The 15,817-nt window shown below is 37.0% G+C and overlaps 1 protein-coding gene across 1 annotated transcript in view; it reads right to left on the bottom strand.

Moving 5' to 3' along the window:
* Positions 1-15,817, bottom strand: part of SLC9A9 (solute carrier family 9 member A9) — a 184,224-nt gene that overhangs the window by 92,128 nt on the left and 76,279 nt on the right. Inside the window, exon 9 of the mRNA XM_027686117.1 lies at positions 8,364-8,452. Coding sequence (XP_027541918.1) covers positions 8,364-8,452 — 89 coding nt within the window. The remainder of the gene's footprint in view (positions 1-8,363; positions 8,453-15,817) is intronic.

Raw genomic sequence — 15,817 nt, 5'->3', positions numbered from 1 at the left:
CATTTCTCCATATGCCAATGAGATTTTGGCCTATAGGTTATAATTCCAATTGGTATATGTTAGCTAACTGCTGGCATCTGCTACTGTGCTGTAAAGAGTAAACTATAACCTTAACAATCTAAGATCTTTATTAATATTTAAAGAAAATGTTTAATGTTTAAACAGATTGTAAAAACTTTAATGAAGCCATTTGGAAACTAGTTTGCATATGGCATTATGTTCCTTAGCCTACCAGCATCAAAAATGACATCATTTTTCAACAAGACGAGCTTCTCTGTAGAAATACTGCTTCACTGCAGTTCTGGGTTACTTCAGGGTATGAATTACATTTGAGCATGTTGTATTTTCCAGTTACTGTGCTTAAGAAAAATGAAGGAAAATGGTTTTTGATTTGTTTTTCAAGAGACTTTCTCTTCTTTATAGGTCCAAAGTACTTTTTTTATTCAGGGGGCTGTGCGTGTAAGATAGTAGAATATGATATTCCTTATAAAATATGGGGACACTTTGCTTGATGGGAACTAATGAGGCCAGAGCACACGTGCACATTTGCAGTTAAGGAGTCACTAATGCAGGTGTGCAAAAACAGGAAAAATGAAAAATGCAGAATGAAGTATAAGACTGAATACTCTAACAAGATTTCTAAATGTGCACACCCAGTATTTTCAGTATTATGGATAGGATAGCAGCTAATTTATGATATAAACCATAAATTATGCAGGTAATTACTGATACACCATAAAGTCTACTGTTATCGCTTCACTCGTAGCAATGTTTCCAAGCTGTTTACCATCCATCATGTAGCTCACAGCTGAAAGAGAGGAAACAATTACAGCATTTCCACATAAATTTAAGGGGAGTCATATGTAAAGAGACTGCAGATTAACATTCTTTTAGCATGGTTAAGTAATCAGGAACATCAGTCAGAAAATGAGGGATTTTGTTAAGAAATTCAGATTGAAAGACATGGTAGTATAATTCCTTTTGCAGAAATCATGATTTTCTTGTGTTGTTATGATTCTTCTTGTTAAACCCATACAGTAAGCAGCTTTAGCTTTCTTTATGGCATTATACTATTCTGCAGGGTTCCATAAGATCTTATGATACATCTGGTCAAACAATGCACCTGGCATGTTTCCAGACTTCAGCTTTTTCTGCTAAACAAAATAGCTGTGCAGAGATCTGGAATTCATTGTACACGTCCTGTCAGTTGCAATCCATTTTAAAGGTAATAATTATTACAAGCACCACGTGTGTGGTGCATTTTCACTTAGAGAAAAGAAGGCAATTTATGAAGGAGAGCAACGTGTTTCTAACAGCCCGGGTGGCTCTGCAGAGATGCACTGAGCTACCAAGCTCTGGCACTGCAGCTCGGGAACACAGGGCTCAGCCAGCATGTCCAGGACACCACTGCAGCTCAGCAGTGCCTCAGGAGGGAAAAGTGGAGGTTGTAAGAGAAAGCACAGGACAAGAATGAGGGGCTGTTCTCTCCAGGGTACTTAGGCTGGAGCTGTAATGAGAGCTAATGTCTAGAGACGCCAGTTTTTGGACTCTTAGAAGGGCAGAAGGCTGTGACTTGTGTTGTTTCTAGCATAAGTTAGTTATCTCAAACTTAGCAGGAATCTCTACCTACAGTTTCAGGTGTCTACTCCTAATATCCATATGCTAAATGCAGCATAAACCATTCTTCTTTTTTAACTGTGCTTACGAACTTTTTATGTTTGTATCATTTTCTTCTCTCAGAAACAAAAACAACGGGGGCATTTTTGTGTTCTCCCTGATTGTTTTGAACAGCTGCAAAATGAAGGTTTTGCTACAGGCCTCATCCAAAAAAAAAAAAAATCTGTGTGCACTATAAGAAAACAAGAGCAAGGTTTTTCCCTAATGTTACTCATTTCCAAAGTATTTACTTTAAGCAAAATTAGTTAAAATGGGCAAAACTCTACTAATGCTATTCCAATACAAATAAGTCTTTCCAAATGCTATTTTATTTTCATATTTTTGTTATCAGAATGAGCTTTTTCTCCAGACCTTTCTATTGACCTCTGTAAGTTGGTCACCTGTGCTCTTTTCTGAGTAGCACTGTTTGAAGCCCCAGTCTTTCTAACTTTTGAATGCCCTTGCAGGAGTTCAAGGACATTGGAAATTCAGGATTTTTTTGTTCAGCTGCAGAAAGGGAACCATGAAACAGATGGAGACAGTGCCCATCAGAGCTAAATTTTATGCTCAGTCTCCACTTAAATGGAAGAAAGTACTTCATGCATGCAACCTGTTTAATGCTAACCAGGAATTTGCACTTTACTGGATCCTTTAGGCAAAGACCTCTTGTATACTTTTTGAAGACCCGAGTCTTTTTTTCCCAGACCTGAGTGCCATGAATTAGTTAAGAAGAATTTTCAGTTTACCCTCAGAGTACTAGCCATCAAATATGTTATCTCATATCCAACAGCCAGTGGTGCTGTATACCTTGGAATATAATAAAAAAAATATTCTACCATGAAATTTTCCTGTAGGCACTGAGACTGTGCTGGGAAAACAGATTCCTCCTGCACAGCACATATGCAAAGGCTGATTAGAATCTGGTACTGGTGGTAACCTTGTTTGAAAGATAACTTTCTTTTCTCTCAGTCTTTCTCTCTGCTAATTGTGTATTTGGAAACACCTGACCTCTTGCAGTGCCTTAAAGGTCATTTTTCCCTAAGTAGAGTTTCTGAACAAATCACAACAGCTGTCAGTTAGGCTGCTCATTTCAAAAGGATGGTAATTACGTTTTGTGGTAGTTGTGCCTGGCTAATTATCGAGGACATTTTGCTGTAAGTAGGGGTTTTCTCAGTCTTGAAATACTCTCAAAGTTTTTATAAGTCAAGAGATTGAATTGTAGGAGCCATTATAACCTGACATTTGTGTGTTTACTTTTCTTCCCAGAAGTGTAAACACATTATCTCTGAACAATCCAATGTCTGATAACAGAAAATAGTAGGCATTAGCCAGAGATATATTAGTATAGGCTGTGTGCTATAGAAGTAAGCCCAGCTCTGCTGTTCGGTCTCTTAGATGCTCACACAAATAGCAGAACTAAAGCCACAGGGCACACACATGTCCTGTGGACTGTGGAGAGTTTAAGATAAGGGTACTCAACCTATTTCATTTTGTGCTGCTGCTTCTCCCTGTGAATTTAGAGGGCTACTTCTCTCAGGTGCAAGATATCCTGGGTGGGACCCTTTGTAAAACAGATCGATGCAATCTGGGCGTTGGTAACACATGGCCAGCTCTGCTCAGCTGCTTCCTTCTCTCACAGAAAGATAACAACAGCAGCTGCAGCTCCTGGCATGTGTTTTTAACAACAGATTCAGGAGAAATCACTCTGTAACTGGAGCAGAATTTGCAGTGCCTTATTGATTTTCTTATGAAAAGACAGCCGATGGAAGAATCCTAAAAGTCAGTCACTGTATCCTATGTCTAGAGAAAGGAGATCTGTTGTTTCAGTGGTGGTTGTAGGTCTGCTTGTAACTTGTTTACAAGACACATAGGCCAGCAGAAAAGCAGCAGAATGACCAATCACAGTAATGGTGTGTCATTTGGATATTGTGAGCCAAAACCTGACTTCAGCCACCTCTTTGCCTTTAGTCCTACAAAGCTCTTTTTAGTAAAAAGTATCTGTTGGAGTTCAGGTAATACTCTTTTGATTAATTGATTGCTTTCCCCCCTTTCAGTCGATTTTACACCTCCATTGCCATATTTTACTTTTACTTTTACTTTACTGTTTCAATTTGCTTCTGAATTGAGTCTATAATCATGGATGGAGCAGCATCAACCTAAGCATTGGAATAAGCTCCCCAGGGAAGTGGTGGAGTCACCATCTCCAGAAGTTCTCAAAGAATGAATAGATGTGACACTTTGCAATATAGTTCAGAGGCCATAGTGATATTCAGTCGATGGTTGGATTTGATGATCTTGGAGATCTTTCCCAACCTTAGTGATTCTGTTATTCTAAGTCTAAAGTCTATATTGAAAGTAATAATAACATACTAGGGTCAAGAGACTATAATGATTTGATTTACAGTTTTTGAGAAATTAAAAAATACATGTTTTATGACTGTTTTTCAACGTGTTTTGATGAATATGATTAATTAGAATTAACTTAAGATACTTATAAACACAATCCTTTTACACCAAAGTTTCTTTGGAATGCAGCTTAATTTATGATCCAACAATCAGTTGGATTGATCCCTAGCCTATGTGCTTGTTGGAAAACATACAGCTATGTCATCAACGAGCTAGGAAAGCTTTTAAAATTCCAGGTATTTTCAAGGGATTTCCAGAAAATATTAGCTGCTCCTCTGCAAAATGATGACTTCTAGTAATCAGAGATAATCACGTGTCTGTGGAGACATGATTTATAGTGCGGAGAGTAAAATTTGAACCAATCAGTACTATGTCCATCAATGAGCAAAGCCCCAAGACCAGTCTGAACTTTCAGTCCTCCAGTCTAAACTAATTTGCTCAAGCATCTTAGTGAGAGTAAATGCTTTGGTAAAGTTACTCAGAGGTTAAGCAGCACTGAGCTCTCTTGTTTTTTCTTTACCTCATTGTCCCACCCATGTAAAACCTTGGAGGTGAAGGGCCACTGAAATCTTAATGTGGCATCTTGTGCACACTGCACGCCCAGTGCAGCTGAACAATCAGGCCAGAAGCTTTTGTCTCTAAGGCAGGTGTTCCATAATGGGGTTGCTGTCAGGGTCAGCAAAACAGGTCACTGTTTAACTCTAAGGTGGTTAGAAAGGCTAGTACATTTAATTTGAGATAGCAACCTTCACTAGCTTGTTAGACACAACTATTTCATAGGTGACTATGTGAACAAGGGTTAGACTGGTGGAATGAATGGAGACAGGCAGGGCAGTGTGTGACACACTCCCTTGTTGGCTGGACATGCTTTCTGGTGTCTTCTTGTAATTCCCTGGCTCTACTCCCATAGGAGATGCCTTTCAGAATTCCCTTTCCAGAATTTGTTGCTGACACTCTACGCTGTCTGTGAACAGAATTCTCCATATCCTTGCAAACTTAACCAAAGAAAGATATTGCCCTGTACCATTCTCATCATTGTGGTTGTTCCCCAGAGTTAAAGGAACATAACCAGAAAATGATACAACTCTTAAGTATGATGGGTAACATTTATAGCCATTAGTCAGTACCTCCCCACCAGGAAAATGTACTGTCTTAGCTTGGCATTTGAGTGAAAGAGAGAGAGGGCAGAGAGAAAAAGATAGCGAGGTGTATCTTATCTTCCCATAGAGAACACAGTATTGTGCATGCATCCCTTTCTACAGGTGACCTGTAGGGATTTATACTGCCCACTTTCAACAAACTAGGGATTTCCATTTATCTCACAACACCCTGCCCAGCTGCTGACTTACTTGTAGCAGAGCAAATCAACCCAGCCCAACTGTACATCTGAAGCCTAATGTAAAATCTGAGCTATAATGTCCCAAGATTTAGAAGCAACTGTTGTTTGGCTGCAGCATAACGTGAGGTGATATAGCAGCTGTAAATAATTCCAGAGAAAGCTGCTCGGAATCAAATAGCTTTCGATCTGATCCCAGCAGTTTCATCTTCTCCTTCGTGAAAGATATATTGGATAAATTAAACTTTAAGTGTCTGAGACTCAGGAGCACTCTGTTTGACCTAACCTTGTTGCCACGGAGGGCATGGTCGATTGCAATGTTAAAACCACTATGACCATAGTCAGGTCAATGAGAATGACTTAAAAATACTGCCATAAAACATCTTTCATGTTAAAAAAGTCAGTAAAAACACACAGAGAGAATGTTTATAAACACTTAATGAGAATTGGGATAAGTGAATTGAATGAAAACTATCTAAAGCCTCCATTTTCACTAAATCTTTGTTATCTTACTTTTCTTGTGACAGTGTTCCAATAATCAGTTTTTTCTTACAAGATTAATGTTACTTTATACTTCCAGATGCAGATGCTTGAAATCCAGTATTTCTCTTTCATGGAATGTTAAACAGTGATTGACAGGATAATAAAGAATACATGGGGACTAATAATTGCATGGCATTTTTTAACAGGCATTTTTAATTGAGGTTCTTAAATTCTCATTTAAGAACTGTAGATAAGTTTTCATTTTATATCAATAACTGAAGAAAAACATATTTGTCTTTTTTTCTCCCTTACCTACTTTTTAAGAAAAAATGATGAGGTATTATGAGATATGCAGAACTCAGCATTATAGTCAGAAATACCTTCTCTATCATTGTATGCTGAATTTTACCATCAAGCTATGAAATGTTAAAATTCAGTAAAAAATTTAAAGAAAATTATGCAAAGCAGTAAAGAAAATGCATTTATTTAAAAACAGCTAACACAATTTCACAATCAGATTTAGAGTTTTAAATCTAATTTCCATGGTTTTTGTTAGCTTTAGCCTGAGTCTTAACTCACTGTTTTGTAGTGTGCATTACAGTTCAGAACTCCTTATTGAAACTTCTGTCGTATTGTAACAAAAGAGAGAGACTGCTTTGGAATAATTCTATAAATGAACTGAAAAGCCCTTGATTTTGGCCAGTAATGAGTAATAAAAACGACTCAGATTGGGAGCAAAGCCAACTATCTGAGCAACAATATTAATTTGAAATGCATTGAAGTCATATATGATTATGAGAATGCCAAGTGTATGGCTTATTAAATTTGCTTGATGAGAATTCTTGGGAGAAGAGAAAGAAAGAGGCAGTGCAGGTCTCACTGAAACAGCTGCAAGTGAAAGAGTAATATTTGGATTAGAAAATAAATTAGAAGAATTCAAAGGAATTTAACAACAATTTTTGAACTACATCATAAAGGAGGCTGAGGATTAAGAGCTTATGGGGGAAGAGAAAAACAGAATAGAAAAGGGTGCATAAAACTCATAACTCCATAGAGAAACACATAATCCCTTTTCTGTGTGTTCAAGGGTAAATCCAGTTTATTTTCACTATTTTATTTGCACTTCTTGAATAGAAGGGAATAACAGAGTAAACATGAACAAAACCAGTATGTGTTTAAACAAAATGTTAGTTAATTCTGCAGTTGAAAAAGCTCCATATGTAATTAAAAATATCACCATTTTTCTTTTTCTTTGTCTGAGGCTATGCATCACTAAATCATGCAGATGAATCCCTGAAAAAACCTTGTATTCAAATTTGAAGCTCTATGCAAGGGTAGCAATGGCAAATTTAATTCAGTATTTCTGCAAAACAGAAACAATTCTATAGTAGATATAAATGTCCTTCCCTTACAATACAGTCATCAGAGAAAGGTTACTTCTCTGCTGGAATACTTTTTAAAGCATCAGTCTCTGCTGGTATGAAGAAATGCAATTGAGAAGTCTTACCCTGTTCAATAGCTAACACTTTATTATGGAAGTACTGACCAGAAACTTTTTTGTGATTTAAAATCTGTGAGACTCTGACAGTTGAGCTGGCACTGTGGCCAGTATTTTTTTCTATCAAGCTGTTTTTGATAGAAAATTGGATTTTTGATTAAATTGAGATGTGCAAGAAACGATGAAATTTTCTACGTAAAATTTCCAATGCTTAGAAAAGAGGAGCTGCTGAAAAAGGTACCAGATCACATCATGAAAATTATAGTATTGGACTGTGTGTTTCCATTTTGTTCTAGGAGATAGATTTTCTACAACCTGGTGTTCATGGGATATATGAGTCAACATTAAAGGGGAAGAAAACTGCATTTAAATGACTTTTTATAGGATCTAGGTAGTGGCAGGGTAGTCTAAAATTACTCCTTGTGCTGAAAAGTATTTTGAACATTGCAATGCCATAGATCTGTGAACATCTCCAAGTTTCAAAAAATAATTACAATTGCACTAGTCACTTGTTCAAACAAAAAGCAGATGACCAAATTTCTCTTGTCTCTAAAGCTCTAAATAATACAATGGAAAAAAAAATCACTATCCTTCTAATTATGTCACTTTTTAATGAAGTCTGTGGGCCAGACTGTAGTTTAGACAGTCCTTTTCCAAAAATCTACATGGATCCAGCCTCTCAGACCACTTCTGTCTTACCAGAGCTCTTTGATTTCCTTAACTTTGAAGCATTTTTGTATGGAGGCTGGTGTGAACTGTTGTCTGCACACCTAACTGACATTTCAGGTCTCTTGGGAAGAACAGATTCTTTTATTCTTATATTTTTTTCTTATCCAGAGAATAGTTACTGTTTCTCCAGTCTTTCCCCTAGTGAAGACATAAGCCTCTGGCCTTGCATCAGTGAAATGCCATCCAGCTATATTCCAGTAACTGTTATTCCTTACACCAGTTGAAGACACAAAGTCAATTATTTCCATGCCCTACCTGTTTAGTTCTCATTTTGGAATCTGGTGACAGATTATTGTAGGTGTAGTGGGCCTGTGTAACTCCACAGAAAAGGACTGCAACAATACCTGAAATTCAAAGAAAAACCAGTGTTAGCTGCTTCTATTTTCTTACTTAGGTTTGCAAAAGGTTGCATAAATAAGAAAATTATTCTGTTATCAGCTTTTTATAACAGAAGAAATTTGAGATATATTTTATAAGAGCATCTTTCAAACAAACTAGATGGTTTTTTTTTTACTTTGCTAAAAATCCTGTAGATCTTGAATCTTCTACTTGGACAATCATGCATTCATAACACTTGTACTGTTGTGTATTTGGCCTGAGGCTGTAGAAAATTTGTTTCAATTAATACATGGTATGATCTGACCATAATCTATCTGACAGTAATTGTAAAAGTAGGACTAACATAAGTGTAATATATAGGACTTCAGACTTTTTGAAAAAATTTGTCAGAGACTGAATAGGAAAGGGAAAAAATAATTTTATTACATTTAAATGACTTGGGATCACTTGGTACTGAATGACTGCAGCAGGGGAAAGTCATTTGAGTCTGTGCCTGACTGCAGCCTTTTCATAATCATGTGCAAGGAGGACAACAACACGTTGCTTAGAAGTGATGCTCTGGCAGGGGCAAACTGCACTGCCCAGAACAACCAGGTCAATGATACATGGCAGCAATTATATTCCCAGCTTGTGGAAGGTCTTAAGGAGCAGGGCAGCAGGTTTTTCAGGAATAATAATAACAAATTTTTTTTTTTAGTGATATTTTTTAATACTTCTTCCCTGGGCCTGGTTCTAACTCTCTAGAATCATACAGTAACATCATTGTAATGCAGTATTATAATTAAAGTAGCTGACAAGATTGTAACTATAATTTCCTGTCAGCTCTGGACACAGATAATGAAGAAGGAGCCCATACAGGGAGAAAATGGAAAAGCAAAATAAAGTGTCCACCAGTAGCCATATGTAAGTGCCCACAGAGGAAGAAAGCTCTGGGTTTTTCTTAAACTGGGGGCATGCCTACATAGATAATTATTTACACAACAGCTCAGGGCTTTATGGTGTCCATTCTGATCATCATTCCCCTGAAAACCTTCACACACTTTTCCTGAAGCACGTGGAGTGTGCAAGTTCTGCTTGGTTTCGAGCTGCACATCATGTGAGCAACAGCTGGCTCAGCACAGAGCCAGCCTGGGGTGGGATTGCTGCAGGCCAGGGATCTCTGGGGCTCACACGGGTAGTTCTCCACCATCCATCCCACAGTGCTTTAGTCCTTGTGCCTTTCAGCCCTTCTACTCACTGCCTCTTGTATAGTAACTACAACATGCCCTAATTAGCCTTTCAGTTCTGCTTCCTCATGGACTGTTCTGCACGTTGTCAGGTAATTTTTAGCTCATAGGCTGCTCACATGGACTGAAATTATATTGATGAGTCTGAGGCAACAAAGCAAGTGGAAAGATACCTGTCCAGATTTAGGCACTATCCATCCTTGCAATGTGATTGTGCTGCAGCTTTCTGAGCATTTATTGTGTTAAACTAGCATGAACTGAAACATATAAACTAGTTGTATTGGAAGCAAAAGCATGAAGTGGAATATGAAAATAATCCCAGTGTCTTCCTTCAGTCCTGGACTTGAAACTGGATAAAGCTTCCTCCATCTTCTCCAGGATGGGGACTATCCTGAATTAATGAAGGCCAGCAAGAAGGGTCTCATTAAGGGGATGGAATTTGCAGTGCTGCACCTTTAGCACAGCAACCCAACATAAACAATCTGCTACTTCAAAAGGGTTAATAGAAACAGACTGGGCTTCAGACTCACAGGAAAAATGGACAGCACCGTACTGAACAAGTGTCAGATGCCTCAAGAACATGTGCCTCAACATGTTCTTTAACAGGCTTATCCAAATCTCTAAATGTTTGATTTTTAGCAGCAGGAGGGCCTTTGAGGAAGGTGAAATATCCTTCTGCCCTGAACCATGGCACAGATAAGGGAACAAACCAAAGTAATAATTTAGACAATGCTGAAACTACTCCATTTGAGGGAGATGGTGTGTGTGGGATCTGTGCGGTGTCACATACCAGTTACATTATTTATTACCTTACTACATCTTTCTCTAGACTCTCCTTGGATTGTTACCCAGGCAAATATTGGCCAACAAAATCCAGTTTTCTTTACTTGCAAGACCCTCTTGTTTCTGGGAAGAACTGAGGCCTGGCATTAATATGCCTTTAAAGGAAGAATGGAGTAAATAATTCTGAAATGAATTTGGCACAAAGGATAACTGCCATCAGAAAGAAAATTATTATTTATTTAATAATAATAATAATAATAATAATAATAATAATAATAATAATATTAAAATAATATTTATTTTTTTCCCCACAAACCACTGTAGACATTTTCTTTGCTTCTGGGTTATCTTTATATTGTAAATTTACCTGTACTGCTTCTGCAGAACTGTCTCTGTAGCCAAGAGAAATTCCACCAAGCTTTAAGTAATGTCTTTTTTTTTAATATTTATTTTCTTAAGTCTGCTTTGATATTTATTTTTTTCTAGCTACACTAAGACTTTTCTTCACAGTAAATAATGTGAGGTTGTCACTGCCTAGAAAAACATTTCAGGGAGTTCATATTTTCATGAGGTCTAATTGCTCTCATAAATGTGTCAAGTCTTTTTTCGCAGTAACTTTCTTTAATTGTGCAGAAATGATCTGGTGAGTTTAAAAATTCTCAAGGCATTGATAATATGCAATGGGATGCTCAAACAATGACATTTCAGCTAAAAATGTAGCCAGTCAGTAATGTTACTAAGTATCACTAGCTCCAGGCTCAGTAACAGAAATGGAGATAAGAGTTTCTGATTCACTTTCTTCTCTATTAATCATCATGGTGTCGTCTTGCATTTTTAAAATTGACTATTAAATATGATTATAAACTGTTCTTGACTGCTAAGAAACTGTTAATTATGTGTGTGAGAGAACTGAGTGACATGAGGAAAAAAATGGCCTAAATCTGATTTTACAATAAGAATAAATGAACCGAACCCTGCAATTATGCAAGTGTAGAAACCGGATACCCTGTTTCCAGGGAAGACTGGGGGAATGCAGAAGAATATTTCAATTGCTACAATAGAAAGCTTAATATGTACCAGCCATGCCTCTTGCAATGAATGGTTCATTAAGAGTCTTGGAGAAAATTGTTTGTAATGCATTTACATAAAAATGATTACTTAAGAGTAAGGACCAATTACACTTTAATGCAACTACAAATGAGAGAGAAGTACCTAAAGAGGCAAACACAGAACTCTTTAGTTAGAAGAAAAAAGCAATCTGGATTTCTTTGTAAGACTATTAAAGCTAGATCTTGAAGTTAGTTGGGTAGCAAAATACTGTATGAACAGAGTATGGCACATAAATGAGGTTGTTAAGGTTTTGCAGGCTTGCTTTCACAGAGAAACAGGTAAGAGCAAATATGGCAATACTGGAATTGTAAACAGAAAGTATCTATTAGATGTAGGGAGGCAGATAAACAAGACAGTCTTTTTAGCAGTACTTAGTGCTCAGTGAGTAATTTCAGACTGTTGGAGACTCAGCTCTCTGGTTTCATTTTTAAGTGGCAAAATTAGCAACTACTGAGACACTGAGTACTACAATTGCTGAACAAAATGCTAACTGCAACAGGTAATGTTTTGATTTGAAATTGGTGATCAGTTGCTAAGTGCAATACAGCTCCTTGTGTTTATTAACAGATTATTGAAATTTTTCTCTTAATATAAAAGATGAGACACTTCACGGTAAAATGCTTATAGTCACTAGTAAACTCAGCTGCAGCTCATCCTCTTTGAACAGGTTTTATTAGAAATAAAAATCTTACAATTTTATTTGATTTTTTTCCCCCACCTTATATAACAGAGAAACAGACAGCTTGCTGGCTGTTAATACGGTTAGAGAACTTATTCTTACATTAGTTTTTACAAATACTTGTAGCTGATTGTTAGGACAAAAGCAAGTAATATGAAAAGATAATATAGGATAAATTAATAACTTGTATTTTAAAAAGTATTTTGTTGATGGTGTGAACATTAACTTGACAGTGTGAGAATTAATTTACAAGAATTAATCTAAAAACATCTCTATATTTTCACTAAAAGACAATTTTTTTTTTTTGGATCATTTCACAAATGCATAAAAAGAAACATTAAGAGAGGGCAGCATGTGCAATGTGCTTTTAATGTAAACCTTGAAGTGAGTGGCCACAATCAAAACTTGAGAATTTGCTAATTTGAGAGAATAAAACTGACATGATGTCTCCAGCTGTCAGGGCTTTTGGTGGTAAAAAAGGGAGAGAAAAAGAAAACCCCCAAACCTCTACCTTCTGGGGAAGCAAGGGAATGGATAAAAAGTATAGCTTCCTCTCTACTGCAAATCCCCCAGTAAAGCAAAACCAGCAGGAACTGGTCTTCATCAAAGGTGGTGAAATGTGTGGAAAGGAAAACAATGAGGATTGGGTAAAAGAGAAATTATTTAAATCAGATAAAATGTACTTTGGAGTCGTATTTGTGTCAGAATCTCCCCAGCACCTACTGGGATGCAGAGTGACTGTGAGTGGCAGGAAATGAGACACTGTCGTCTGCCTCAAATTGCTGCAGTAATAAGGCCAAACACCCAGTGGCAACAATATCCCTATTCACTCTGTTTTCACCGAGGGTATGAAGTGTGACTAATCATTTTCTTGATACTAAAGAAAAGATTTAAGGCTTCTTTCACCAGACCTGCACCAATGCAGAACTAAAGCTCCTTACTTTGTTCATGAAGCTTTTATCTCTGGAGTTGTATGAGGTTTATTTTATGTTGAAGTGACAGAAAGTAACAAAAGATGGAGCTGAAGGGACTTTTTAGGCCCTTATCTGGGGCTGGTGCATTGGTATTGCACCTGGCTGCTTCGAGACCTGAGCTTCAGTGTGGTACTTTTGTAACCTCAAACGAATTGCTGAATTCAATTTAGATTGGAACCCCTGTGGTGACACACAACAGCTTTTATCCTAGACATGCTAAGAGTGGTTACCCTGTTTATCCTGAACCTATGCAATAGCAATAAGACTCCACTATCCTCATTTTATGCAACTGTTCATTGGTCTCAGCCTAATGCCATGCTAGAATATGTACTTTTCTCTAAAATCATGTACCTTTCTCTTTTTCCCTTACTGTCTTAAAATGCTGTACCTACAGCAGGCCCTAAATTAGCCAGACCCAAGAATTGACTCCAGCTTTGTAGTAGACTGGCTCAGTTGTTATCCGTCTCTGCACAGCACTGCAAGGGCCACCTTCTTACCTCAGAAAAACCTGCGTTTCTAATTGGGCTCAGATTTCATTCTGTGCTCCTGGGAGTGGCAGATCTACAGCTTAGGAGAATTGAGTTTTACTCTAGAAGCCAAGGTATCTCTTCTCCTTCCTTACTGGGAGGAGTCTGCCTACTTCTCTGTGTGACACAACATGGCACATTATTTATGAATAAAGGAAAGAAAACCACAAAGTTTAGAAATTAAAGCCCAGAATAACTTCCTTTTATAGAATAATATCAGCTCAGTGAACTAAAGCCCATGTGGTCCCAACCTGACTTGGGCTTGCAGTGCTCAGAACTGCAGACAGAAATGTTCTGGTAGATCCCTTCTGAGAGTGTCACAAGAAGAACTGGTCACAACATTTTAAAAAGCAATGATGCATCCAAGACAAATTTCAGCAAACAGACAGGAGCAGTGAACAGCAGAATAAAGCCACTTTGTCAGCAGCACTAAAGGAAATGGAAGTTGGTGACATTTGTTCTTGCTATGTCCTGAACACAAAGGTAGCACAAAACTGCTCCAGTGACAGACCAGATTTTTGGACTCATCCTGGGTACATCATCCATAATAAACTGCTTATTTATTTTTGGAGGAAAAGCTTTCCTACTAGGTAGACTGTGCTCTCCTCTGAGCCCTTGAATAAGAAGACAGGTGTCAGACACATCACAAAATGTTCAGACGAGAATTGCTGAAGGTGAGAAAAGAGCAGTAATTTATTATCACAAACTTTTCCCTTTATAATGTTCAGAAAACAAAGGGCTCTGAAAACCAGTAAATGAACAAAGAAGATGCTCTTCAACATTTTTTCCTTCAAGACCTATTTCTTTCTTGCCTTCATAGTGCAGATCTTTACTGTGTAAAAATCAGAGCTGGTTGGCTGCAATTTTGATGCCTTTACACTGATAAATTCTATATGACTTTGCAGGATGCATTCACTGAATACATACATGCAAGTAAATTCACATATACATTTCAGTGTATTTCTGCAGGTATATTAATCTCTTTTTAGTTGAATATCTACTCATTTCAAACAGCTGTAGATAGAGAGGGTCTAACTGAGGTGAACATTAAATGCTCGTGTACATCATGGAATCTTTCACAGACTAATGACTGAGTGGTCATTTAAAATTTAGCAAATTTTGTTAATTACAAAACAAGAGAACAAGCAATTAATACATGCAAGATGTACTTTCCTCATTTATCTTGACAAGTGTTTAATTGAAATTATTTATGATTTTTTTAATAGCCTACTAGTAAATACTTTGTAATGAAGTTTGAACATGGAAACAACTCTATTAACACTGACCTTACTCTAGTACTCTGTTATTACAGCTTTTTTCAGCAGTCAGGAATTATATACTTCGGGGCAAATGAGAAAATGCACAAATTAGATTCTACTGTATAAGAATCAATTTATCATGCATATGTCACAGCTTGATGATATAGCTATAAGATTAATAACTATAACATTAATTTATAATTTACAGTTATCAGTATGACAATAATTGTGTAGTCATCCAGGATTTTTAGGTTGATTTGCTGGTTCAATCACATCCATTTTTCAACCAGGGTCAGGCCCATATACTGTGTGTTATATATCACGGGATATTTTGGGGCAAAGGAATAAAATATTTTCTAAAATATTGACCTGTACTAGTCTCCATTTACATTTTATTTTAAAAATCTGCTAGTGGGCTCTACCACCTACTATACCCACACAAAAACAGTACAGGCCATTATTTCTAAATTATGAAATACTTCAATATTAGACTTCAAAAGACTCAGAGTGATTGAAGAACTGGTATGGAAAGCATTATAAGAATGAAATTATTTTGCAATTACATTACTTAATAGCTACAGGGAAATACTGATGTCTAGTGGTAATCCTTTGAAGTTCATTAAGAAAGAAGGAACAGAAAAAACACAATATCCAAGGAAAATGAAGTTCAGATGCCCCTCTTTTTATTCATTGGCCTGAAGATTTTGGCAGTAAGCAGGATGCAAAATTGTTTAATTAATAAGACAAGGATGCCAGAAGATGCAGACGTTGATACCCATTCAGACATAGTGCGATTGTGTGGCTGATATTAA

Source organism: Neopelma chrysocephalum, unplaced genomic scaffold, assembly GCF_003984885.1.
Source record: "Neopelma chrysocephalum unplaced genomic scaffold, ASM398488v2 Primary Assembly neopelma1_70, whole genome shotgun sequence".
Taxonomy (NCBI): domain Eukaryota; kingdom Metazoa; phylum Chordata; class Aves; order Passeriformes; family Pipridae; genus Neopelma; species Neopelma chrysocephalum.
The sequence above is the reverse complement of the archived record's forward strand: the minus strand, read 5'-3'. Positions and strand labels throughout refer to the sequence as shown.